We start from the raw sequence: 26,100 nt of genomic DNA, 5'->3' as shown, positions 1-26,100 counted from the left end.
TCTGTACAGGTGTATAGAAACATGTCTGTAGAGACATTTCTTTTGTACAAGGCAAAATCAGCTAGGTGGTGCAGTGGACAGAGTACCAGGGCTGGAGTCATGAGGCCCTGGCCTCAGATGCTTAACTAGCTGTGTGACCCTGGGCAAGTCATTTAACCCTGCTTGCCTCAGTTTTTTCTTCTGGAAAATGACTTGGAGAAGGAAATGACAAACCACTCTAGTATCTTTGCTAAGAAAATCCCAAATAGAATCACAGAGAATCAGACGTGACTGAAACTCAACAATAACAAATGCCATATTCTAGTCATGGCTTCTATCAAATCTCAATGCTATCTGAGGTAATGTTTAACTTAGCTAAAATTTCTAGGTCAGTCTGCATTCAAATTTTGATTTCATTTCTATTGATAGTCTGTTTATATCATCTTCAGTAAAAACTGAACAAAGCAAAACACCTTTCCCTTACCCAGCAAACCATCCCTTGTAACCAAAAAGAAAAAAAAAAAGAGCAATTCAGCAAAACCTAACTAGGACAGCAACTGAGTCCAACAGTAGTTATAACGTTGCACACACCATAGTGGTCCCCTTCCACTTTTTTAAAAAAAGGGAAAAAGTGCATTTTGTCATCTCCTGGCATAGGTGACACCGTGGATTGAGAGTGCTGGTCTGGAATCAGATAGACTTGAGTTCAAATGTAACCTCAGACATTTACTAGCTTTAGGACTCTGAACAAGTCACTTAACCTTGTCTCTGTTTCCTTACCTATAAAATGGGGATAATAATAGCATCTACCTTGTAGGACTGTCAAATGAGATGATATCTGTAATGTGCTTAGCACCGCACCTGCCATGTGCTAGGGGATTGATGAATGCTTGCTACTTTTTTCTGTCTCCCTCTTTCCTATGGTATTTTCCCTCCCTCTGCTTAAAAAGAAAAAGGTTTAGCGTGGATTAAAGAAATGGGATGGGGGAATACTTTAACTGAGGTTGGTGCACTGTCATGTCAAAGAGGGACTAGAATTACTCTGCTTCTTACCATCCTCCCAGTCCTTCAGGCTCCCAACCTAGGAGTCCTTAACTCCTCACTCTTTCCCACCCCCACCCCCCACATCCAAGCTGTTGCTGAGGCCTGTTGCTTTCTCCCCTGCACATCCATCTGACACTAACCACACTACTGTGGGTCTTCATCACTTTAAACCTATAGTACTGCAATACCTTGCTGGGATGGGGAGGTCTGCCTGTCTCAAGTCTTTCCCCCACTCCACTCTTTCTTTTAACCCAGACTCCAAGGACCTAAAAAAGCTGAGAGCTTTTCGACTGAAACTGCACAAACAAATTTCTTTTGGAGAGTTTTTATTCTTCTGTATTCTTCTTCAGCTGTCAAAGTGATCTATCCTCAGCAAGGCTATGACCTTGGCACACTCCAACTTGATAAACTCCAGTTGTGCTCTATCACTTAAAGGATTAAATATAAATCCTCTTTTGGGCATTCAGTATTCATTGTAACCTGGGCCTCCCCCTTTGCCTTTCCAGTCTTCTTATACCTTACTCCTCCTCAAGTGCTCTACAGTGCAGTGACACTGGCCTCCCTACTGTTCCCTGGATAAATTCCATCTCTTGGCATTTTCACTGGCTGCCCCCTATACCTGCAGTGCTCTCCCTCCTCATCTTCTCCTGAATTCCTTCAAGTCCCAGATAAAATCCCAGTACCTACAGGTTTTCAGTGCAGTGCCTTCCCTCTGTTAATTATTTCCTATTTATTCTGACAGTAGCTTATTTTGTAGATAGTTATTTACATGTTGTGTTCATTAAATTGTGAGCTTTTCTAGGGGAGGTACTGTCTTTTTACCTTTCTTTGTATTTCTGGTGCTTAGCATAGTGCCTATCACATAGTAGGCATTTAATAAATTCTTACTTGATAGACACAGTTCCAGATCCACTTAGCTATACTGTCATGTATCCCTCATCTCCTCATCTTTTGATGTCAAATGTTTTATCCCAAGAATGCCTCAGTCATTTCTAAGAAACCAGAGTGTTAGAGAAACTCCTCATATCCTTTTTACTTTCTCCCTGGGAGACAAGTTTGTACATGTGAATATAATTAGTTACCTCAGGGATGAAAAGAAACATGGTACCTACTTGTCAGATCACTGTTTTTTGGTATCCTCAACTCATGGGAAAAAATTTCCCTTGTTCAGTATCATAAAAATTGCCTATTTCTGTACCTCTTTATACATCTCTTGTGTGGAAAAGCATGTTACTTATTGTGCTATACTTCTAAATTTCACTTTAATTTGCATATGTTATAAGAAATACATTCAATATGGACCTAAGAAATTGATATGTAGCATAATTTGTATAGTTAAATTGATGTGCAGCTAAATGGCTTGGCCCAGACACTTCCAGTATATTTACTTATGACTCAGAAACTTAAACTTCACTTTAATTTGAAATGCATTCATGATATATTACATGTAAATTTGTGGGAACCCCTAATCTTTCACTTCATGGAAATACTAGTTTAATCCGTTTGGAAATTTAGGTCATTAGTGAAATTTTCTTTAAGCTTTATGAACCTGCAGTTCATTGTTAAGAGAAGGTATGTTGGGGAGGCCCTGTATTTGTTTCCTGGGTTAATTGAGCCCATCTCTTTAAATATGGATAGACCTACATTAAGTATATCCCACTAGTGGGTGATTATGGGTAGAGGTTAAATCTCATCAGAACCATATCTTTATTTCAAACATGTGAACCCCCCCCTCCAGTACTGAATCACCTTTCTCTATTCTCCTTCTAGAGAACACAGAGTTCCTTAGGGGAAAAAATGCTGATGGAGAGCAGAGTGGAACCCAGTACAAATGTTCGGAAATTGTTAGCACAAGCAAGAGAAGATGATGTTTTCTTTAAAAAAAAATTGTCCCTTAGATTAGAATCGATAAAAGTTTCATACCCTAAGTTTCAGCATTATCATTTTACATATTTTATTTTATTTTATTTTTTTAATTAATTTTTAACATTTATTTTCACACAATTTTGGGTTACAAATTTTCTCCCCTTTTATCCCCTCCCCCCCCCAAACCCGAGCTTTCTAATTGCCCCTGTGACCTATCTGCTCTCTCCTCTATCCTCCCTCCCTGCCCTTGTCTCCGTCTTCTCTTTTGTCCTGTGGGACCAGATAGCTTTCTTGACCCCTTAACCTGTATTTCTTGTTACCCAGTGGTTAGAACATTACATTTGGTCCTAACACTTTGAGTTCCAACCTCCTTAGCTCCCTCCCTCTCCACCCCTTCCCCTTGAAAGACAGGCAATTCAATATAGGCCATATCTGTTTAGTTTTGCAAATGATTTCCATACTAGTTGTGTTGTATAGGACTAACTATATTTCCCTCCATCCTATCCTGTCCCCCTTTACTTCTATTTTCTTATGGTCCTTTCCCTCCCCATGAGTGTCGACCTTGTATTGCATTCTCCTCCCCATGCCCTCCCCTCCATCCTCCCCCCCACCCTGCTTGTGCCCCTGTCCCCCACTCTCCTGTATTATGAGATAGGTTTTCCTATCAAAATGAGTGTGCATTATATTCTTTCCTTTAGTGGAATGTGATGAGAGTAGACCTCATGTTTTTCTCTTGCCTCCCCTCTTTATCCCACCACTAATAAGTCTTTTGCTTGCCTCTTTTATGAGAGATAATTTGCCCCATATAACTTCTCCCTTTCTCCTCCCAATATTTCTCTCTCACTGCTTGATTTCATTTTTTTTTTAATATATGATCCCATCCTCTTCAATTCACTCTGTGCACTCTGTCTCTATGTATGTGTGCGTGTGTGCATGTGTGTGTGTGTACTCCCACCCAGTGCCCAGATACTGAAATGTTTCAAGAGTTATAAATGTTGTCTTTCCATGTAGGAATGTAAACAGTTCAACTTTAGTAAGTCCCTTATGATTTCTCTTTGCTGTTCGCCTTTTCATGGTTCTCTTCATTCTTGTGTTAGAAAGTCAAATTTTCTTTCCAGCTCTGGTCTTTTCATCAGGAAAATTTGAAAGTCTTCTATTTCATTGAAAGACCATTTTTTCTCCTGAAGTATTATACTCAGTTTTGCTGGGTAGGTGATTCTTGGCTTCAGTCCTAGTTCCTTTGACTTCTGGAATATCCTATTCCATTCCCTTCTATCCCTCAATGTAGAGGGTGCCAGATCTTGTGCTATCCTGATTGTATTTCCACAATACTTGAATTGTTTCTTTCTAGCTGCTTGCAATATTTTCTCTTTCACCTGGGAATTCTGGAATTTGGCCACAATGCTCCTAGGGTTTCTCTTTTTGGATCTCTTTCATGCGGTGTTCTGCGGATTCCTTGAATATTTATTTTGCCTTCTGGTTCTAGAATCTCAGGGCAGTTTTCCTTGATAATTTCATGGAAGATGATGTCTAAGCTCTTCTTTTGGTCATGGTTTTCAGGTAGTCCCAGAATTTTTACATTGTCTCTCCTGATTCTATTTTCCAGGTCAGTTGTTTTTCCAATAAGATATTTCACATTATCTTCCATTTTTCGAATCTGCGCGGTATGTTCTGAGATATCTGTCTTTCTCGAAAAGTCCTTAGCGTCCATCCGTACCATTCCAGTTTTGAAAGATCTATTTTCTTCAGTGAGCTTTTGAATCTCCTTTTCCATTTGGTTAATTCTGCTTTTGAAAGCATTCTTCTCCTCATTGGCCCCTTGCACCTCCCTTGCCAGCTGAATTAGGCTAGTTCTCAAGGTGCCAATTTCTTCAAGATTTTTTTGGTTCTCCTTTAGCAGGGAGCTGATTTGCTTTTCATGCTTCTCCCTCATCCCTCTCATTTCCCTTCCCAGTCTTTCCTCCACCTCTCTAACTTGATTTTCATAATTCCTCTTGAGCTCTTCCATGGCCCGAGCCCATTGGGTGGGCTGGGACACAGAATCCTCGATTTCTGTGTCTTTGCCTGATGGCAAGCATTGTTCCTCCCCATCAGAAAGGAAGGGAGGAAGTGTCTTTTCTCCGATAAAGTAGCCATCAATAGTTTTATTTCTTTTCCCTTTTCTTGGCATTTTCTCCAACCAGTGGCCTGACCTCTGAATGTTCTCCTCACACCCACCTCGCCTCCTGGTCCTCCCAGCCAGCGTTTGGGGACTGAGATTCAAATGCTGCTTCCCGCCTTAGGATTTTTGGCGGGGGCAGGGCTGCTATTCAGTGTGAGAATTAAGTTCAGGTGGTCAGGTCTGGGCAGGGCCGCCTCTCAGGCACAGTTCCCTCTGGGGGTTTATGCACAGACCTTCCACAATGGATCCAGGCTCCTACCCGTTTGGGGCGCCCTCGTCCGCAGCCGCCTCTCAGCCCCCACCTCCCGGGGGGGCCCGAGCCATGGGGGCACCCCACTCCCCTCTCAACCCGCCAAAGAGACTCTCTCACCCACCCCCGTCAGTCACCTGTTGGTGGGGAGCCCGTGCCACCGCTGAAGATCCCGCCTCCGGAGGCCTCTCAGATCTGTGCCTCTTGGAGCTGCGGCCGCCGCCGCAGGTCCGGGCTGGGCTCCGCGTCTGCAGCGCGACGGACCTTTTGCGAGAGGTTTGCAGGTCCCTCTGTGGGTGGGGGGACCCGCGTGGCCGCTGGAGATCCCATCCCCGTAGCCCTCTTGGATCTCCTCCCCTCAGTGTCGCGGCCGTGGCAGGGCCGCACTCCGCTCCCCGTCCCAGCGCCCAGTCCGCGGCGCGAAGGACCCCCCGCAAGAGGTCCGCAGGTCTCTCCGGAGCAGGAATCTCCCTCGCTCCAATACTCCGTGGTCTCTGGGTGCAGAATTCGCCCTGGCTTGGTCCCCTCTAGCCGTTCTGTGGTTTGTGGGTTCGGAGCTATGTGTATGTGCGTCTTTCTACTTCGCCATCTTGGCTCCGCCCCCATTTTACATATTTTAAATTCCACAGGCTTGGCAGAAGCCATGCTAGGCCTTTATCTTCTACGATGTCTAAGGAAGCTTTAGAAAACATGCTCAGACACTGGTCGAGGGTCATTTTAACTTCCCCCCTTAGCATGTTTGACATAAGCAAAGCATGTTGTCATATAAGCAGCAAAAGCTGATGAATCCCAAGTACTTCTCTTTTTCAGGTAATTTCTCCCAGTCTTCCTAATGTAGCCATCCTAGGAACATAAAAAAGGAGCTTTTCTCCACAATTCACACCAACCAAACTGGGTTAGGAGCAGTCAAAACCTAGGTCAGGAGAGAGAACTAGGGATAGGGAAATATTGTTGCAAAACAATGAATATTAGCCCGCTGAACAGGATGGTCTAATGCCTGCTGGTTTCTATGAGAAGGACTTTACTTACTTATTTATTTTTAATTATTTTATTTGTTTTCAGTGTTCTACAGTCACTTCCATATAACTTATATTTGTTCTCCCCTCCCTACCCCTCCTTCCTCCCTACTTCCCTACTCCCTCCCTGAGATGGCATACATTTTTATAGAAGTTCTACACATACATTCCTACTAAATACATTTTCACCTTAGTCATGTGGCATAGGAGAATTAAAATGAATGGGGGAAATCATAAAACAAAACATAATACACAAGAAAATGGTCTCCTTCATTCTGCAATCAAATTCCATAAGTCTTTCTCTGGATGTGGAAGGCATTTTGCCTTAAGAGACTATTGGGAATTTTTTAAGTCCTTGCTTTGCAATGAAGTACTAAGTCTACTAGAAAAATTCCTCACACACTGTGGTTGTTGCTGTGTACAAAGTTCTCCTGGTTCTGCTCCTTTTGCTCAGCATCAGTTCATATAAGTCCTTCCAGGCCTCTCTGAAGTCTTCCTGTTCATCATTTCTTATAGCACAATAGTATTCCATTACATTCATATACCACAATTTATTCAGCCATTCCCCAATTGATGGGCATCCCCTTAATTTCCAGTTTTTGGCCATCACAAAGAGAGCTGCTACAAATATTTTTGTACATGTGGGATCCTTTCCCATTTTTATGATCTCTTGGGGAATACAGTCCTAGAAGCACTATTGCTAGGTCAAAGGGTATGCACATTTTTGTAGCCCTTTGGGCAGAGGAGGACTTTATTGAAATGAGTAAAACTTCTGCTGTTTCTCTGTAGTCAATTCCCTATGTAATTACCTGGCAAAGACACTGATCTTCTGTCCAGAATGAACTCCAGTAACATAAACTAGAGGAAGAAATATTATTTTTCTTGCTTTCTCTTATTTCCTGACATTTCCTTTCATTCTCTTACATTAGGAGGGGATAATGCTTCCATCAGGCCCAAACTCCAAGGGCTTAAAAAAAGTGAGAGTTCTTCTACCATGGCTGCAACAACAAATTTCTTTTGGAGAGTTTATACAATGTTTGTTATAAATAAATAAAATGTTGGTTGGTCAGATATTCAGTAATCTCTCTTGACTGTACATGCTTATGATTGTAAGGGTTTGAAAGAACACATGGAAAGATTGTGTAGGATTTTACACTGGTTTTTTTTTTTTTTTTTTTGGTAGTCATAATATAAGTAACACCAAAAGCAAAGAAGGGAAAAAGTAAGTAAGCTTATACCCAAGGAAGAGGTAAGAAAATCCACTTCCGTCTTTTACCCAGAGATGGGTGATGGATGGGTGGATTGCATATTCTTTAAGATTTAGTTGGTGTGTTGTTAGTTTTGTTGAATGCCTTTTTTAATTTATAATTTTTGATTGAAAGGATGACTTTCTGGGGAGGGTGAGAGAATTTGAAAATAAAGGTTATATAAAAATAAAATTTTCTCCCTCTGCCCTCCCCCACTCCATAACTTCTTGCATTCTGATTACCCCTTCCCTCAATATGATGCCCTCCTTCTATCACACCCCTCCCTTCCCTTATTCCCATCTTCTCTCTTTTCTTGTAGGGCAAGATAGATTTCTATACCCCATTACCAGTATTTCTTATTTCCCAGTTGTATGCAAAAGCATTTCTCAACATTCGTTCCTAATTCTTTGAATTCCAGCTTCTCTGTTTTCCTCCCTTTCCACCCATCCCCACTGAGAAGGCAAGCAATTCAATATAGACTATGTATGTGTAGTTTTGCTAAAGACTTCCATAATAGTCATGTTGTACAAGACTAACTATTTCCCTCCAGTCTATCTTGCCCCCCATTTATTTTATTCTCTCTTTTGACCTTGTCCCTCCCCATAAGTGTTCACTTCTAATTACTCCCTCCTCCCATTTGCCTTCCCTTCTATCATCCTCCTCACCCCACTTGTCCCCTTCTCCCCTACTTACCCATAGTGTAAGATAGATTTTCATACCAAATTGAGTGAGCATGTTATTTCCTCCTTGAGCCAAATGTGAAGAGAGTAAGCTTCACTTTTTTCCTCTCACCTCCTCCCTTTTCTCCTTCATAGAATAAGCTTATTCTTGCCTCTTTTATGAGTGATAATTTGCCCCATTCCATTTCTTCCTTTCTCCTCCCAATATATTCCTGTCACCCCTTTATTTTATTTTTTTTAGGTATCTTCTTATTCAACTCATCCTGTGCTCTCTGTCTATATAACACACACACACACACACACACACACACACACACGTATACATACATATACGTGTGTGTGTGTATAATCCCTTCAACTACCCAAATAGTGAGAAAAGTCTCAAGTTACAAATATTATCTTTCCATGTAGGAATGTACACAGTTCAGATTTAGAAAGTCCTCTATGATATTTCTTTCCTGCTTACCTTTTCATGCTTCTCTTGATTCTTGTGTTTGAAAGTCAGATTTTCTTTTCAGGTCTGGTCTTTTCATCAAGAATGCTTGAAAGTCCTCTATATCATTGAATGACCATTTTTTCCCTTGAAGTATTACTCAGTTTTGCTGGGTAGGTGATTCTTGATTTTAATCCTTTGACTTCTGGAATATCATATTCTAAGCCCTTTGATCCCTTAATGTAGAAGCTGCCAGATCCTGTGTTATCCTGATTGTATTTCCACAATACTTGAACTGTTTCTTTCTAGCTGCTTGTAGTATTTTCTCCTTGACCTGGGAACTCTGGAATTTGGCTACAGTATTCCTAGGAGTTTCTCTTTTTGTATGTCTTTCAGGAGGTGATAGGTGGATTCTTTCAATATTTATTTTGCCGTCTGAGTCTAGAATATCAGGGCAGTTTTCCTTGATAATTTCATGAAAGATGATGTCTAGGCCCTTTTTTTTTTATCATGGCTTTCAGGTAGTCCCATAATTTTTAAATTGTCTCTCCTGGGTCTGTTTTCCAGGTCAGTTGTTTTTCCATTGAGATATTTCACATTATGTTCCATTATGTTTGATTTTGTTTTGTAATTTCATGATTTCTCATAAAGTCATTAGCTTCCATCTGTTGCATTCTAATTTTTAAAGAACTATTTTCTTCAGTGAGCTTTTGAATCTCCTTTTCTATTTGGCTAATTTTGCTTTTTAAAGCATTCTCCTCATTGACTTTTTGGACCTCTTTTGCCAATTGAGTTAGCCTATTTTTAAAGGTGTTACTTTCTTTAGCATTTTTTGGGTCTCCTTTAGTAAGCTGCTGACTCGCTTTTCATGATTTTCTTGTATCTCTCTCATTTTTCTTCCCAATTTTTTCCTCTACCTCTCTTACTTGATTTTCAAAATCCTTTTTGAGCTCTTCCATGGCCTGAGACCATTGCATATTTATTTTGGAGGTTTTGTATGCAGAAGCCTTGACTTTTAGGTCTTCACAATTTAAGACCTAAATTGTTTCTCCTCATCCAAAAAGATGTAAGAAAATACCTGCTCACCAAGAAAATAACCTTTTATTGTCTTGTTGTTTTTCCCTTTTGGGGGGCATTTTCCCAGCCAGTTACTTGACTTTTGAATTCTTTGTCAGGGCATAACTCAAGGCTGAGATTCAAATGAGCTGCTCAATTCCCCCAGGGGCTCTGGGCATAGGGCTCCAAAAATGGAAGCTGCTGCTGCAGTGGCTGCTTCTGGGGGTGGGGGTCCAGACTGAGCTCCTCTCTCCTCAGTGGAGGAGCCCTCCCACTGACCTTTGAAGCTGTCTGTGGCATTTGTGGGTTGAGCAGTCTGGGAACTGCTACTGCCAGTGGCTCCCTGAAGCCTGTTCAGGGTCCTGTCCCTGCCAAGTTGGGCAGTGTTCAGTGCTTCCTGGGCTGTGCTGTGTGCTCTCCGTGCTTCCTGGACTCTGTTCACTTTTTTTCTAAAGCAGCCTTTTATCCAGTTTCAGACCCATGTTTAGATGGCAGGACCTAGAGCTAGTTATGAAGCTGTTTGGTCTCAGTCAAAAGTTTAGATTTTATGGCCTCAGTAGGTTGAGCAGGAATGTGTATGTCTATAGTCTTTGGGAATAGGTAGTATATACTGAATAAAAGAGTTGTTGAAAAGTGTTGGAAGCCTCCTACCCCATTTTTTTTTAACTCTTTCTCTGGAAAGAGATCTGGCATTTACATTTTAAAATTTATTTCTTTGGAAATTTCAGGGGTTATTATAAAAGGTCTTGATCATTTCAAACCAGTGTCAAGCGCTTTGGGAATTTTAAGGGTTGGCATCCTGGCCTTTAAGGAATGACTAGAAGTAAAAGAGTATATCCACAGAAATAGGTAAGAGGAAAAATTGTTCCAGCTAAGTTTGTGGAGTAAGAGAAGTCCAGAATTAAGAGTACTGTGCCTAAGAAACCAACAGGCAGAAGTAACTAAGGTAGATAGTGTTCATCTAATGACATTTACTTTGGCAGATAGCAAACAGGAACTCTTCTCTAAATTGGGGGGGAGGGGAGTTTTCCAGTAGGAAAATAAAACATTTTGGAAAGGAATCTTAAGCTTTTTGAAAAGATTGTATCCATTTGGTACATAATATGGGTGATTGAGGGCCTGTTTTCATTTAGAAAGGAGTATGTTCAGTAAGGAATATGAAAAGGAGGACTTGTCCCAATAAAACAACTATCCTAAGAGGGAGTTTTCTATAATAGGGACCTGGATAAGAAAGGATATTCTGTGATGAAGAATTCATTCAGTTTAAATTGAGGAGGGGACAGGTATTAAAGAGAGATTTCTCTGAGTAGGGAGCTCATCTTCTATCTCCACAGGAGGCTTCATGCTTGTTTTGGAGCTGACTGGCAGTGAGTCACGGGGGAGACTGCTATGATTTTAAGTTGCTGCCTGCTTCTGGTTGTCTGGAGAGTGGAATTCCCAGGGAGAAACAGGTGGCAGACAGTGAAATTGTAGATGATGTTCAGGGGCTTTTCAGAGAACAAAATGTCCCAGGTGCTGTTTGTCACACAGGTGATAGATAATGTAGATGCGGAAGGTTTGTCACTGGTGTTTTGGGAGCAGTGCCAAAGCTCCACTTGAAGTGTTGCCCCCTTCCTTTAGTGGTTTTCTTTGTCAGTTCTCTCGGTTCCAGTTCCTTCATGGTTTCTTTTCTCTTTCCCCTTATCAAAACCTAATGTTGAGAAAGATGTGGCAGTTATTCACACTAAAGTGTAAATGACTACTAGCATGAAGTATTTACCTCTTCTGGGATGTATGCTCTAACTGTGGTTCCAGGACTCTGCCAGCAGGGAAGCTTGTTCTAGGCAGGTACATACAGCTTTCCTATGGGGGAAAATTGGCTTTTCCATTTCTCCTCTGCTTTGGATTTTCTTTGTCCTTTCCCGAGGCAGACAGCTGAGCAGCTTCCATTTGCCTTGTAGTTGGTGCCTTGTAACATCTTGGTGGGGCCTTCACACATTCCAAGTGTGAATGATATGTCCTTTTTGTTTGTAGCACCCAGAGATTGAGATGAATTTTATGGTAATATTTGGGGGATGCAGCCATTGAGGTTCAGCTTCCTGACCTTGCACATGAACCACTTCAATTACAGAAGTCTTCAGCTGTTTTGTAACAGCAGCAGCAGCCTTCTAGGTTGTCAGGGGAAGGTGCTTTATTTAACCTTTTTTTTTTTAGGCTACAACAATCCTGGCTAATGTACTCGGTAATGTTGTTTGTAAGAGAAAGCATGGTGCCATTTGTTCTAAACAGATGACTTGAGGCTCAATAAATGCTTCTTAGAAGAACCAACAGTATTAGTCCTATGCTAGTCCTATCAATTTAATGTGATGCTTTCAGAGGGATGCCTTTTAACTAAAGCCTGAGGGCCTTGTAAGGAAGAAAATAAATTTCTGTCCAAGATTAGCATTTGAAGGTTGTTGCAGTTGCTTCTAAAAAGGTAAGCCCTGTGTGAAAATAGTTATTACTATTTTTGTCCTGTACAGATATTCCAGTTACCTGGAGGTTGGACTTGGGACAATTTCAACCCCTTCAGAACCTTGTCAAAAAGTAATCAAAAAAAGACCAAAAGTTTTCTGAGCAGCTGAAATAATTTTCACTGCCATGTGAAAGTTACTTCAAACACTAAAGTCTTGTTCTTTCTCCTAGGAAAAGCCTTTAGGTTCATGCTTGAAGTTGAATTTGAGTTCATTTATATAAAAGTATTTTGAAACTTGTTTGGTAACAAGCAGATAGATTTCTAGTGGCAAACTAGAAGAAAGCCTGAGAGGCTGTTAAAAGGTAAACTGGTTTCAATAAGAAATAAGGAGAAATAGGAACAAAACAGCCATCAGAATTTGCAATGTAGTACACTAGGAGATCTTCATAATACTGAGTCCTAAAGAAAAGATTACATGTAAGAAAGCACTAATGAGAACAAAACATTTTAGGAATATTTCCATCAAATTTACTAAAATAAACCATGTTTTGATACTGAAAGCCTTCAAGTTTCAAAATATTTCAGGTATCTGGAAAATTCACTTTTGCCAGATAAATATTTCACTGTAATAATATATAATGGATTTATAGATGCCTGCAAAAATGACATTTTCTGCATCTAATTGTAATTTAAGTGGTTAATAAAATTGTAGGAAATGTTTTGTATGGGGAGAAAGCAGGGAGTTGTGGAAAGTGTTCTTCATAGCTACTTTTTTTTCCTCTTTGTACTGGGATATGAAGTCAAAGATAATACGATCAGCTTTCTTTCTATTCTGAAATTTTTTTTAATTCACCATTTTATTTTTTCCAATTACAAGTAAAAACAATTTTGACATTTTTTCCCAAAATTTTGAGTTCCAAATTCTCACTGCTTTCTCCTCCCTTCCTCGTTGAGAAGGCAAGCAATTTGATGTAGGCTATGCATGTACAGTCATGCAAAACATATTTCCATGTAAATTATGCTGTGAAAGAAAATAGACAACCCCCCCCCCCCCAAAAAAAAAGAGAAAGCATGCTTTGGTCTGCATTCAGGCTCTATCAGTTTTCTCTGGAGATGGACAGCATTTTTCTTCAGCCCTTCAGAATTTTCTTAGATTATTTTATTGCTGAGAACATCCAAGTTACTCACAGTTGATCATCATACAATATTATTGTTACTACATACAATATTTTCCTGGTTCTGCTCATTTCACTTTGCATCAGTTCATGTAAGCTTTGCCAAGTTTTTCTGAAAGCATCATGCTCATCATTTTTTATAGCATAGTAATATTTCATCACAATCATATACAGCTTGTTCAACCATTACACAATTGATGTACATAACCCTCAATTTTCAATTTGCCACCACTAAAAGAGCTGCTAGAAATATTTTTGTACATATAGGTCCTTTTGTGTGTGTTTTCTATGTCTTTGAGATACAGATCTAGTAGTGGTATTGCTTGATCAAAAGGTATTTATGGGTTTATAGCCTTTTGAGCATAGTTCCAAATTGCTCTCCAGAATGATTGAATTAGTGTACAACTTCACCAGCAGTATGTTAGTGTCTTTATTTTCCCACATCCCCTCCAACATTTGTCATTTTTCTTTTCTGTCATATTAGCTAATCCAATAGATGTGAAGTGGTAACCCAGAGTTGTTTTAATTTGCTTTTCTCTAATCAATAGTGATTTCATTCTGAAACTTCTTGACAGATGACCCCAAGTCTTTTCTTTTAAGGACCTTTTAGATCAGTTTTGAGTTTAAGGTATACCAACATAAGCTATCTTACCTTAATTTCCCAACAAATGTAAATAGTATTATGTCGAAGGTTTAATTCTATCGTTTATGATTCAAACTTAATATTCCTTTCTAACACTTGAATGTATGTGCTTAACATTTCCCTCTGGGGTTATAAACTATATGGTAAGATGTGGGTGATACTACCTTATTGTCATTAGCTCTCATTACAAAGATTCTAAAGCACCTTAGTTTTAATCTTATCTGACTACATACATGTAGATATTATATTGGACTAGTTGAGGGGTTCTTAATCTAGGATCTGTGAACTTGTTTTTTAAAAAAAGTTTGATAACTGTGTTTCAGTATAATTGGTTTCCATTATGCATTTAAAAACATTATTTTGAAAGAGGTCTTTAGGCTTCACAAGATTGCCAAAGGGGTCTATGACACAGAAAAAGTTAAGGACCCCTAAACTAGATGATCTCTGAGGCCCTTTGCAAAGCTAAATCTCTCTATTTCCTTCTATTTCTGTTATTGAGAGTGACATATACACATCAGAATACTAAACAATGTGATGATCATATGCTTTCCTTAAAAAGCTTAGTACATAAGGGGTAGGCACAATTTCCACACCCACTTAATACACACTAAGATGCAAGACCCTATATGTTCTTGCAGTATCTGTAAAGTATTTTTCTATCTGTATAGCATTTTCTTTTTTATATATAATTAATTTATTTTTAGTCTTCAACATTCACTCCATAAAATTTTGAGTTTTAAATTTTCTTCTCCTCCCCTCTCCCCAAGATGGCATGCAATCTGATATAGGCTCTACATAAAAATTCCATATTAAGCATATTTTTAAGTTAGTCATGATGTAAAGAAAAATTAGAACTAGTAGGAGGAACCATGAGAGGAAACAAAACAATTCAACAAAGGAAAAAGAAAGCAAGTAGTATGCTTTCATCTGCATTCAGACTCCAAAGTTCTTTTTCTGGATATGGATATAGCATTTTCCATTGTAGTCTTTTGGAGTTTTCTTAGATCCTTGCATTGCTAAGAAGAGCTAAGTCTATCAAAATCAGTCGTCTCACATTGTGGCTGTTACTGTGTACCGTGTTCTCCTGGTTCTGCTCACTTCACTCAGCATCAGTTTATGTAAGTCTTTCCAGGTTTTTCTGAAGTCCTCCTGTTCATCATTTCTTATAGCAAAGTAATATTCCATTACATTCATATACCACAACTGGTTCAGTCATTCCCCAATTGATGAACATCCTCTTAATTTCCAATTCTTTGCCACCACAAAAAGAGCTGCTATAAATATTTTTGTGCATGTGGGTCGTTTTCCTATATAGCATTTTTTTGACCATTTTATAGGTTTAGCTCTTGACATTTCAAAGGCTCAGTTATTTGAGTGGAGTTTGAGGCACCAAGTAAAAGTAGGTAAGTCAGTCAGCAAGCATTTTTTAAGTGCTTACTGTGTGTCAGGCTTTGCTAGTAGTGAAGATGCAAAGAAAGTTAAAAAACAAACAACCAACCAAATATGATGTTTGCCCTTAAGGAATTCACAGTCTAATGATGAAGAAAGCATGTAAACAACAACAGTAGTAAACAACCAACTTTTGTATAGTGCTGTGTGCCAGGAACTGTGCTTAGCTCTTTACAACTACTATCTCATTTGATCCTCCTAACAACCTTGGGAAGTAGGTGCTATTATTATCCCCATTTTACAGAGGAGGAAACTGAGGCAAACAAATATTAAGCCCAAAGTCATTCGTTAAGCTAAAGTACTTGAGGTTGCATTTGAACTCAGTACTCTCCAGCCTCAGTACTCTATCCATTGCACCACCTAGTGGCCAACTTTGTACATACAAGACATTTATAGTGTAAATACTTCCCTCACTTAGAGGGAAAGCACTAGCATTGAGAGGGACAAAGAAAGCCTTCCTACAGAAGGTAGAATTTAAGATAAGTTTAAAAGGAAGCCAGGCAAGGAAAGAGGTGGAGATGAAGAGAGAGCATTTCAGGCAGGGAAGACATTCAGTAAAATGACACAAAGTCAAGAGATGGAATATCAAATATAAAGGACAGCAAGAAGGCTAATGTAACTGAATCTGAGAGTACACAGAAGGGAGTAAAGTATAAGAAGACTAGAGAGGTAGGAAAGGACCAAGTTAGGAGGGCTTTACCAGCTGGACAGAAGATTTTCTGTTTGATTGTGGAGCTAATAAGGATCCACTAGAGTTTATTGAGTAGAGAGGGTGACACAATCAGGCTTGCATTTTAGGAAGATTAGTTTTGCATCTGAGTGGAGGATAGAGTGGTGTGGGGAGATACTGGAGGCAGGGAAGCCCTCCTGTCTCTACAGACTGAAGGGGTCCTGCTTCTACTTTTCTAAATTGATCGAATCTATGAATTGCTTCTGGTGAAGTGCAAACCTACATTTCCTAACAGGTATCTCTTCAAACTCTCATGTGTATGCAGGGGTGGAGAACCTGCGGCCTTGAGGCCACATTTAGCCCTCTAGGTCCTCAAGAGCAGCCCTTTGATTGAATCCAAACTTCACAGGACAAATGCCCTTATCCTGTAAAACTTGGACTCAATCAAAAGGCTGAACTCAAGGACCTAGAGGGCTCCATGTGGCCTCAAGGTCACATGTTCCCCACCCCTAGAGAGCATCTATTGCCTTCCTACTTTATGAGCAGTCATTGAATCCAATGAGAAAAAGACCTCGAAAGGTTAAAAAGCACTCTGTAAATGTAAGAGACATAAGAATCAACCTTGTTATTATGAATGTCCCTCAAAAATAGGACAATCTCTTTGTCCTAAAGACACATCTCTTTGACTAACTCTTAGACTTTGTTATCTAAAGGTAGATTTGTTTCTGTGACCTTTTCAGTTTCGGATAGAAGTGTTTTTCTCTCTTTTCAGGTTTCTAAGCCATGGAACCTGGCTCAGTGGTTCGTGCTATTTTTGACTTCTGTCCAAGTGTATCAGAGGAACTGCCCCTGTTTGTAGGGGATGTTATTGAGGTGCTGGAAGTAGTAGATGAATTTTGGCTCTTGGGAAAGAAAGAGGATGTTACAGGTAAGAGGTCTACCACTTATTCACTATACACAAAATCTGTCTAACTCCTTTCCAGATTATAACTTAAAGTGAAAATGGGGAGTCAGAGGTGGGGGAGGAAGGAAGAGATAGAATTGGGAACTTACAAGTTAAAAAAAAGTGAAAATAGGGGAAGAAAGCCCAGAAATGAACAGTAGTACCCTATATTCTTATAATAATACTTACTTTATTGAACAGAGAATTCTGTGAGAGGCAGCATTATTTAGGGAAAGAGTATTAGCTCTCAAGTCAGAGAAATTGGATTCACACCCACTTCTGATACTTGTTACCTCTGTAAACCTGACAAGTCACTTAACCCCTCTGGACCTGAGGGGTTGAACTAGAAGGTTTCTGTGGATCCTTACAGCTCTAAATATGTGATCCTATATGTCAGTGAAGATAAAACTCTTAAATATTCCATATCTGTCTTCTGTTACTGGTGACAACTTTTTTTTCTTTAAGGACAACAGTTTGAGACCATTTGATGCCAACTACCCCCATTGTCCTTAACCTCATTCACCCTTATCTCTTCCTTCTTTTTTGCCATGAATTCTTTCTCTTCTGTAGTCAGTCCTAACTACTTCTCTTTTCAAAATCTGAATCAGTTTTCTCTTCAAATCTGATTCCAGATTTGGAAGGAACCTCAAAGTCTTTACAGAAAGTGAAAGTCTAATCCATACCTGAAGAAGAACCCATTCTGTAACATTATCAACAGATAATCAACAGCCTTTGCTTAAAGAGTTCTAGTGAGAGAGGATCCACTACTTGTTAAGATAGCCCATTCCACACTGGATAGATCTGATCAAGGAAGTTTGCTCTTATACCAGGTCCAAATTTGTATCTTTTTAATTTGTACTGATCATTCCTTGTTCTATACTTTGGGGTCATGAGAATAAGTCTAATCCTTCTTTCATTATGCTAGCCTTTCAGACATTTGCAGACTGCTAACATATTTTCCCTAAGCCTTCTCTTTTCTGCTTTAAACAATATTAATTCCTTCAACTAGTCATCTTCTGGCATGAGTTTTAGGTCTTTAACTCTTCTGAGTGCCCTTCTCGGGATGTTCTTCAGTTAAATGCTCTTCATTTTCTTAAAATGTGATTCCAGATATTGGTCTAACTAGGGTGCAGAATATAGTGGTACTTTCAACTCTGTAGTCTTGGACACTGCCTCTCTCTGAATGAAGCCAGAATGCACTCTTGTCCTTCAAATGCTCTGGGGCTTTCTACTGCCTTTTATATCCAACAGCACCTCCTGACCATGATCATTCAGATCCTTTGTTTATCTTTCCTCATGCCCTCATCTCCTGAAATGATCCAGCCTTCTTTTAGTTCAGTCAGACTGACTTGTGTTTTTATTTATGCTGATCATTCTTTGTAGATTATTTAGTCTGTCTTTGCTCAACTTGTCTTCCATTTTAGAAGTCGTTTCTTAGTTTCCATTCACCATGTTACCTTACTCCTATAAAAATCAGATTGAGTATTTCAGAAAGTCCTCATTGATAATGTTATAATGAATAGGTATATATTTTCATTTGAATAATTAACCTTATATGTATTTTTCTTTCCATGAGTCTTGTTTAAAGTAGATTTTAAAGTTCTTGAAGATAGACCCTTTGTCTTCTGTGTTATGTACTTGCCTTATGCCAGCAGTATTGGATAGCAGCAGAAGCTCAGTAATTGTTTCATATTAAAGTATACATAGTCTTGAGGAATGCTTCATGTGTTTTTGTGTGTCTTTCAGAAAAAAAAAGGTCATACCTGAAGTTTCTGTTTCTATTTCTAGGACAATTCCCTAGCAGTTTTGTGGAGATCGTGACCATTCCCAGTATGAAGCGTGGAGAAAGGCTGTTTGTTTGCATCTCTGAATTTTTATCCCAGGATATGGATAGTCTTTCCCTCCATCGAGGTAAACTGTCACCCAGGGAAAAGAAAAGACTACCTTAACTAAGATGAAAGGGAATTCTTCTTAGGCTTGGTGACTCTTAGGCTAGATTTTCCATGTTTAAATTCCCAGTCTTGAGCTAGGAAGACCTTCTGTCATGGTAGAGAGAGAAATGAGATTCAGGGGTCAGGCAGTGAATGACAAAGGAGACTCATTCTACTCTTCTAGTTCCTAGATATGGTTGGAGTTTTGTTTCAAATTTAGCTCTCCCCACAGTCATGAGGACCTAGTGTGAAATCAGTAGTTTTAAGAAGCTAATCCTAACCATGATCTTGGACGTATACATGCAACTTCTTAGAAACTAAAGTGTTATTATTTCTTTGAATTTCTAAGAATGGGATATAAAAAAATTCAAATGAGTATATTTGAAATCAGAACATTTCAGCACTGTAATGTCCAATTTATTTATGACAGTAATAACAGTGATAAATGGTAAGAGCTGACTTGCTTTAAAATTGATAAAATACCTTTTTCACATTGCTTCTTGATCCTCACAACAATCTGTGAAGTAGATATTAAATGTATGATTATTCCTTTTTTTTACAGAAGAGGAAGCCGAGGGTCAAAAATTATGTCATGTAACCAGTTAGCATCAGAGATAGGATTTGAACCCAGATCTTTCCTGGCTGCAAATCCATCAGTCTTTCTACTGTACTTTATTGTCACAGAGGAAAAAGAGAGTTCTAGATGAAGTACTTGAGGAAAATTTGAGGGGTGAGAGAGATCCCTTTAGTTTGTGAGTGAGGGAAGATTTTAAAAAGGAAGTGGCATTTGAACAGAGATGGAGGAAGAGAAGGATTTCAGTGGGTAACTGAGATCTGAGGGCCACCTTGAGGCATGAAGGGTGACCTCTGTATAGGCAGAAACGTGGGAAATGACAATTTGAGCAGAATGGGTAGCTGCTAATAGGCTCCTGGGCCAGGGGTATCAGCTCCTAGCTGTAGACTCTCTCTGCTTCCCTTAGTGTTGTAGGGTAGATATGTAATCTCCTTCTGCAGAGTAAAATGCTCCACCCTTGGACCTCCAGCAGGTGTCACCTGTCCCTCCTTTTTTTCTTCCATAAGCTTCCCATTGACTGGAAAAATCAAGGTGTTTTTGAGCTCTCCCTTTAAACACAGAAGCTAACCTGTCTTTCTGCTTAAATATCAAGAGCTGGATTAAGCCCTAGCTTTGAGTGCCGTTGATCACTGAAAACACAGGGAAGAAGGAAAATAAGGGGAATGAGCAAGAATAAAAAGGGAGAAAGAAAAGAGAAAAAAAGACAAATGTGGAGAGAAATGTCAAGAGTGATGCCCATAACCATTTCAAAAGCCCCAGATTGCTTGTCTCCAGTTTAGGACCTGTTTTGCAAGTCTGGTGACACCTTAAAGGATGGTACCTCCAATGACAATTACCAGTCAAGAAAGCTTCCTTCATCGATGCAGATCAAAGCCTCTTTTTCTGTTTTACTTTATAATACTATGTATTTGGTGTTTGTTAAGTTCATGGTTTGAAAAATGAAAACAAGAGACCAAAGAAATAAAATTAAAAGCAAAAAACAGCAGCCTGGAGGCTTTAGGGGGCTCAGTATGAGTCAAAAGTGATAAGGCAGCCAGAAAAGGAAATGTCATCTTAGTCTGCATTAGTAAAGTATGATGTCCAGATTAGGGTTGGGGCTAGTGTGGCAACTGCTCTGTCCTTTACCTTGCTCGGACCATATGAGGATATTGTGGTTAGCTCTTTCTAGTATTTTAGGAAGGACACTGATTAGTTGAAGAAAGTCCAGAGAAGAAGGATGAAGATTATAAGGGAACTTGAAATCTTGTCATAGGAACATCAGCTAAGGAAACTAGGGATTAATATCCCTAGATATAGCCTGGAGAGAGACAGTGGTGACTACATAAATGCCATCGTCAAGAATTTGGAGGGAATGTGGAAGAGTGATTAAATTTGCCTTGTTTGACTCCAAAGAGGAAAACAAAACTGTGGGTGGAAGTAGATGGGAGGCAGATGTCAGCCTACTGTCAGAGCTGTCTGGAAGGGGAATGTGGTACCTAAGGAGGAGATGAGTTCTTCATCACTCCAGGCTTCATGCAGAGGCCAGGTGGCTGCTCATGAGGATGATTACTAATTAAGGAAGAAAGGAGAGACAGGGTCCTTTCCTACACTGAAATTCTTTGAAATACTTTTCCAGTTTCTAGGTAAGGTGAACTAAACAAATGCTAATGCTTATCTCTACAAAGACAGAGATGCGACCAGAGAACTTACGGCCTAGATGGCAGCTTAAATGGAGACAGACTGCCTGTTCTCACACACTCTAGTGAAAACCTGAAATTCTCAGTTGACTGAATGATGATCAGGAAATCCATTGAGAAACTACAGTAATTGGATTCTCCCACAAAAGAATTGCCCAAAAGTCAGAAGTAGGAAAAGACCTTCAGCAAAGCTAGAAATAGTAAGTGCAGACAGATACACTAGTAGTCTATCAGTGCAAGTGGAGATGGGCCACAGACATGCCTAGCCTAGCAATGTCTGTGTCAGGAGACAGCAAGAGGATCTCTGGCCAGTGGCTCCTTCTTTGGCTGTGGCACAAAACCCTTTCCCATCTAGAGAAACCCCAGGGCTTTGGTATCCCAATATAGAGACCTTGGAAGCCTGATAGAGCAGTGGTGTCAAGACCAAATAGAAATAGAAAACCACAAATTAACATTACGTTCTATTGTATTTTTATTTTGTTAAACATTTCCCAATTACATTTAAATGTGTGTATGTGTGTGTGTGTGTGTGTGTGTGTGGCCCCTCAGGCAGTAAGTTTCTCACCTATGTATTACAGCATCAGTAGCTAGGGTGGCACCACAGACCTCTTATCTGGATACCCTAGGCACCCAGAGACTTTGAGGTCTCCAGTATTTTGTCCTGAGATGCTCTAGAGGGCCCTGAAGATCAGTGTTCTGAATCTGAAAGATTCAGGGAGGCCTGACTCTGGGAGGTAGGAGTCACTGCAAGAATTCAGAGAACCCTCAAAGAGACCAAGAAGAACAAATAACCCCCTCCAAAAAGCACAGCAGGGGATGGAACCTGGTCCTGGCACAAACTCACATTACAGAGTGAAAGGAGAAGAGATGAGCCAGCTAAGATGCTTACCAGTATAAACAATTATTTTAGATTGAGAAAAACCTGAAAAGGAGTAGAGAGTAACTCTGTAAAAACTATAAGCAAGATACTCAAAGGATAAAAAAGGATTTTCCACAAGGACTACATGAATACCTAGAAGAAATGAAGCAAAAAATTTTAAAAGTGAGATAAAAGCTTGGGAAGAAAGAATTAGGAAAAAAATAAATAGCTTGGGTAAAGGTTACCCAAGAAATGGAATCTCTGAAAATGAACATTCTAGGCCTGGAGCAGGAAGATCTGAGTTTAAATCTGGATTCAGATGCTTACTAACTGGGTGACCTTGAGCAGGCCACTTAATTTCTTGTTTGCTTCAATTTCCTCAACTATAAAATGGGGATAATAATAGTAACTACCTCTCAAGGAGGTAGTGAGGCTCAAAGGAGATATTTGTAGAGCACTTAGTATGTGCCTGGCACATAGTAGGCACAAAATAAATTCTTATAACCTTTCCTTCCTTCTTCCCCTAAAATAGATCAAACAGAAAATAATGGTCCCATGACACAGCAAGAAATATTAGAATAAAATCACAAGATTGATAGAGGAAAATGTAAGGTGCATGATATAAATAATTGTGACCTAGAAAAGAAGTTAAGAAGAGAATTTTTAGAATCACTACAATCCCTAAAAACCTATAATTTGAAACAAAAAACAAAGCCTGGATATTCTATTCCAAGGAAAAAGAAAATCACTGTCCTCAAGGAGCTTAAATTCTAATGGTGGAGAACAATAATAACAACATAATAGGGAGGGGTGGGAGATGGGGCAGACAGCAGCAGGTACATGGAGAAAGGCATGGTGGTGAAATCTGGACAACCAGGGGAGTGAAGCGTGGCTGACTGGACCTGTTCCCAGAATGTGAGTACCCTCAGAAGGAACTTTCAAATTCAAAAAGAGGGACAGCATGGTGGAGCAGCGTTCCAGGGGTGAGAAGATTCTGGACATGAACAGAAGATCCAGAATGAGGAGGCAGCTAAGCTGTGGTAGCAACGTCCAGAAAGTCCATAGCACAGCGGATAGGGAAGTGAAAGTACTGCGTATTGATGCCGACGTTGATGCAGAGTGAAGTAGACTCGAGAATAATTTATACAAGACCAACATTGTAGAAATCATCTTTGAAAGAATCAAAAATCCTTTCTTCAGAGGATCCATGAGGAAGCATGTCATCTGCTTCCTAACAGAGAGGTGACACACTCATGTGCAGAGATGTGAATTTTTGGACCTGGCCATTCTCTGCATTGGTTTTGCTTAAAAAGCAACTTGTTTTTTTTTTACAAGTTTGACATACAGTTCTTTTTGTATACTGCTGTATAGACAGGAATGACCTCTTTTGATTCTTAAGTTCATAATAGGACTTTTGAAAATGCAACCAGATGCTAATACAAATTTTGATTTGCAAGGATGCAAAAGATTTTAACTCTAAAAATGTCCATGTTAAGTATTATTCTCTTTTGAAAACCTAGTCAGTTTGATCTTGAACCTTCCATAGTGGTGTGCAGGAACCTAAGAATGACCACAAGCTCTCCTCTCACAGGAGCCAATGGCAATGGTCTCAGAGAGCTTCTTGCTTTAGTAAAGATTCATGCAAGGACCACATTAGTCATGTTGGCCTGACTGCCCTGCCATCATTCCATGTAGAAACTGGAAGCCTCCAACCAGAGGAGATGGTGGAGGGCAGAGATCCTGTCTTAGCTTCAATTTGTAGCCACACAATCAGCAATAAATTGCATCCCCTGGTAGGGCCCAGAATCCACCTGAGAATGCCCTTTCAGCTGTCACATATGCTACATTTGCTAAGGTCATGTTGGAGGAAGTGGCTGATTATCCCTTCTTCTGGGTCTTGGGTCACAGTCATGTTAGTGGTAGGATTAGTGTCTTTCATCCTAATATAGCACTATGTGCTACCCTGGGAGGTAGGTGCTGTTATCATCAAGGGTATTACCTAGGGTCACACAGCTATTGAGTGGTTTGAGTTAGATTGAAACTCAGGTTTTTCTGAGTCTGTGCCTAGTACTGTATCAACTGTGCCACTGAGCAGCCCACTCTGAAATTCACACTTTTGTATTATGACTCTCCTCTTATTTGATTAATATAATCAGAGACTAAGAGCAGCCAGAAAGGACCTTAGAAGTCATCTAGTCCAACTTTCTCATTTTATATATGAGGAAACTAAGACTCCGAAAAACTTAATGACTTGCCTAAGGCCCCCTAAAACCAGATAGTAAAGAACAGAACGCAAGTCTCCTGACTCCAGTTCCAGAGTTCTGTCTGCTGTACAGACTACTTTTTTCTCATTTTTCAATTTGTGTTGTACTTTGATGGGTCTGTGATCTAATCATGTGCACACTGTGTCCAGTAGGGCCAATTACAACCCATCTATGCCTCCTGAACAATTCTTGTCCATGCAACCACATAAGTCCAGTGGATGCCAGTACAGCACTCAGCCTTGCATCACCCGTAGTCCTAAAATAGTGCTTTCTATATAAAAAGTGATCAGTAAGCATCTACTAATTGGCTTTATTGTATATCCTTCTGGGGAAAAGTAAATAACCATCCATCTTGGCAATAACAACATGGGGAGTAATATTGGTGGTTTTAGTACTCCCTATATTGCACAAAAGAGGCTTAGTGGAGAAAGATTTGGCAAGACCTGGGGGCAAGTTCTACCTCTGTCACACACTGGCTGTATGACTTTGGGCCAGTCACTTTTCAGTAGGAAAAGGAATAGGAAATAAGCATTTATTTAATGTCATCTGTGTGCCAGGCACTACACTAAGGACTTTTACATATATTACCATTTGATACTCAAAACAACCCTGTGAGGTAGGTGCTATTATCCTCATTTTACAGATGAAGAAACTGAGGCAAACAGAGGTTAAGTGGTTTGCCCAAGGTCGTACAAATAGTGTCTGTAGTTGAATTTGAATTTAGGCCTTCCTGACTTCAGGCCCAGCACCCTTCCCTCTGTACTACATAGCTGCCAACTATATACGTACAAGATTTATCTATGGTGTTTGTCTCTGTGACTTTATCAGGATAAGGAACTCTCAGTGTGGAAACTACCTTCACTGATGCCGACCAGCAATAATTTATTTGTATTTTATGGCCTTAGAGAACAATCTGCCTCTTCACCATGACTCTTCTTCCTTTTCATCTCTTTTGTCAGAATCCACATTCTTTGCTTTTAATAAATGGCAGACTGCAAAGGTGAAAAGTAATATGCTATGACACACTGTTAGGTAGTTTTTCTGAACTGTTTTCAAGGAATACCTTGGTGGCTACTGTGGTTTAGGTTTTTGTGGAGAACTGTTTCTGGGTCTAAACAAAATAACAGTGTTTTAAAAATTCATTCATTATATCCCATTCTCACTTTTGCTTAATCTACCAACACATTTACAGATCTTTTTGTTTTTACACTACAAATTTTGGTCCCTGCCTCGAAATATATCATACCAAATTTAGAAATATAATAACCCAGGGAATGAAAAAGATTCAGAACATTGTTCTTTCTCTACTTACCTGGGAGTCAGGAGACTTGGGCCCGTTCCAGTTCTAGCAATAACCGGATATGTAACCTTGGGCAAATTACTAAGCCTCTCTGCACCTCATTTATTTTTTCAACTGTAAAATGGGAATACTGTCAATCCTGTTTCTCCCTTGCTGTGAGAACAAAATTAAATACTATCTATTGGAAAATGCTTTTAAGAATGGAAGTACTTGTGTATGTTGAAGTTTTGTAATCATATCTCATTATGATTGATTTGGGATTGAGTAGTTTTTGATAGGATCTTTGAGAAGCCAAGGCTTGGCTACAAATATCTTCTTGCCAAAGGTTTCAATTTCATTTTAGGAGATCCATTCTGGGCCACTTCCAGGGAATTTAGCTACTGAACCATCATAAATATTTTGTTTACATATACGTTGACATCATAATGCATTTTTTACCTTTGAAATAAT

The 26,100-nt window shown here is 39.6% G+C and overlaps 1 protein-coding gene across 5 annotated transcripts in view; it reads left to right on the top strand.

Moving 5' to 3' along the window:
- The window catches only part of DNMBP (dynamin binding protein), a 107,386-nt gene that overhangs the window by 11,512 nt on the left and 69,774 nt on the right, over positions 1-26,100 (top strand). For all 5 annotated transcript variants that reach the window (XM_072627146.1, XM_072627179.1, XM_072627138.1 and 2 more), the window contains 2 exons: positions 16,876-17,031; positions 18,835-18,957. In XM_072627146.1, coding sequence (XP_072483247.1) covers positions 16,887-17,031; positions 18,835-18,957 — 268 coding nt within the window. In that variant the 5' untranslated portion in view covers positions 16,876-16,886. The remainder of the gene's footprint in view (positions 1-16,875; positions 17,032-18,834; positions 18,958-26,100) is intronic.

The sequence above is a fragment of the Notamacropus eugenii genome, chromosome 1 (genome assembly GCF_028372415.1).
Source record: "Notamacropus eugenii isolate mMacEug1 chromosome 1, mMacEug1.pri_v2, whole genome shotgun sequence".
NCBI lineage: Eukaryota > Metazoa > Chordata > Mammalia > Diprotodontia > Macropodidae > Notamacropus > Notamacropus eugenii.
Note: the sequence above shows the minus strand (reverse complement) of the source record. Positions and strands in the feature narration are given on the sequence as shown.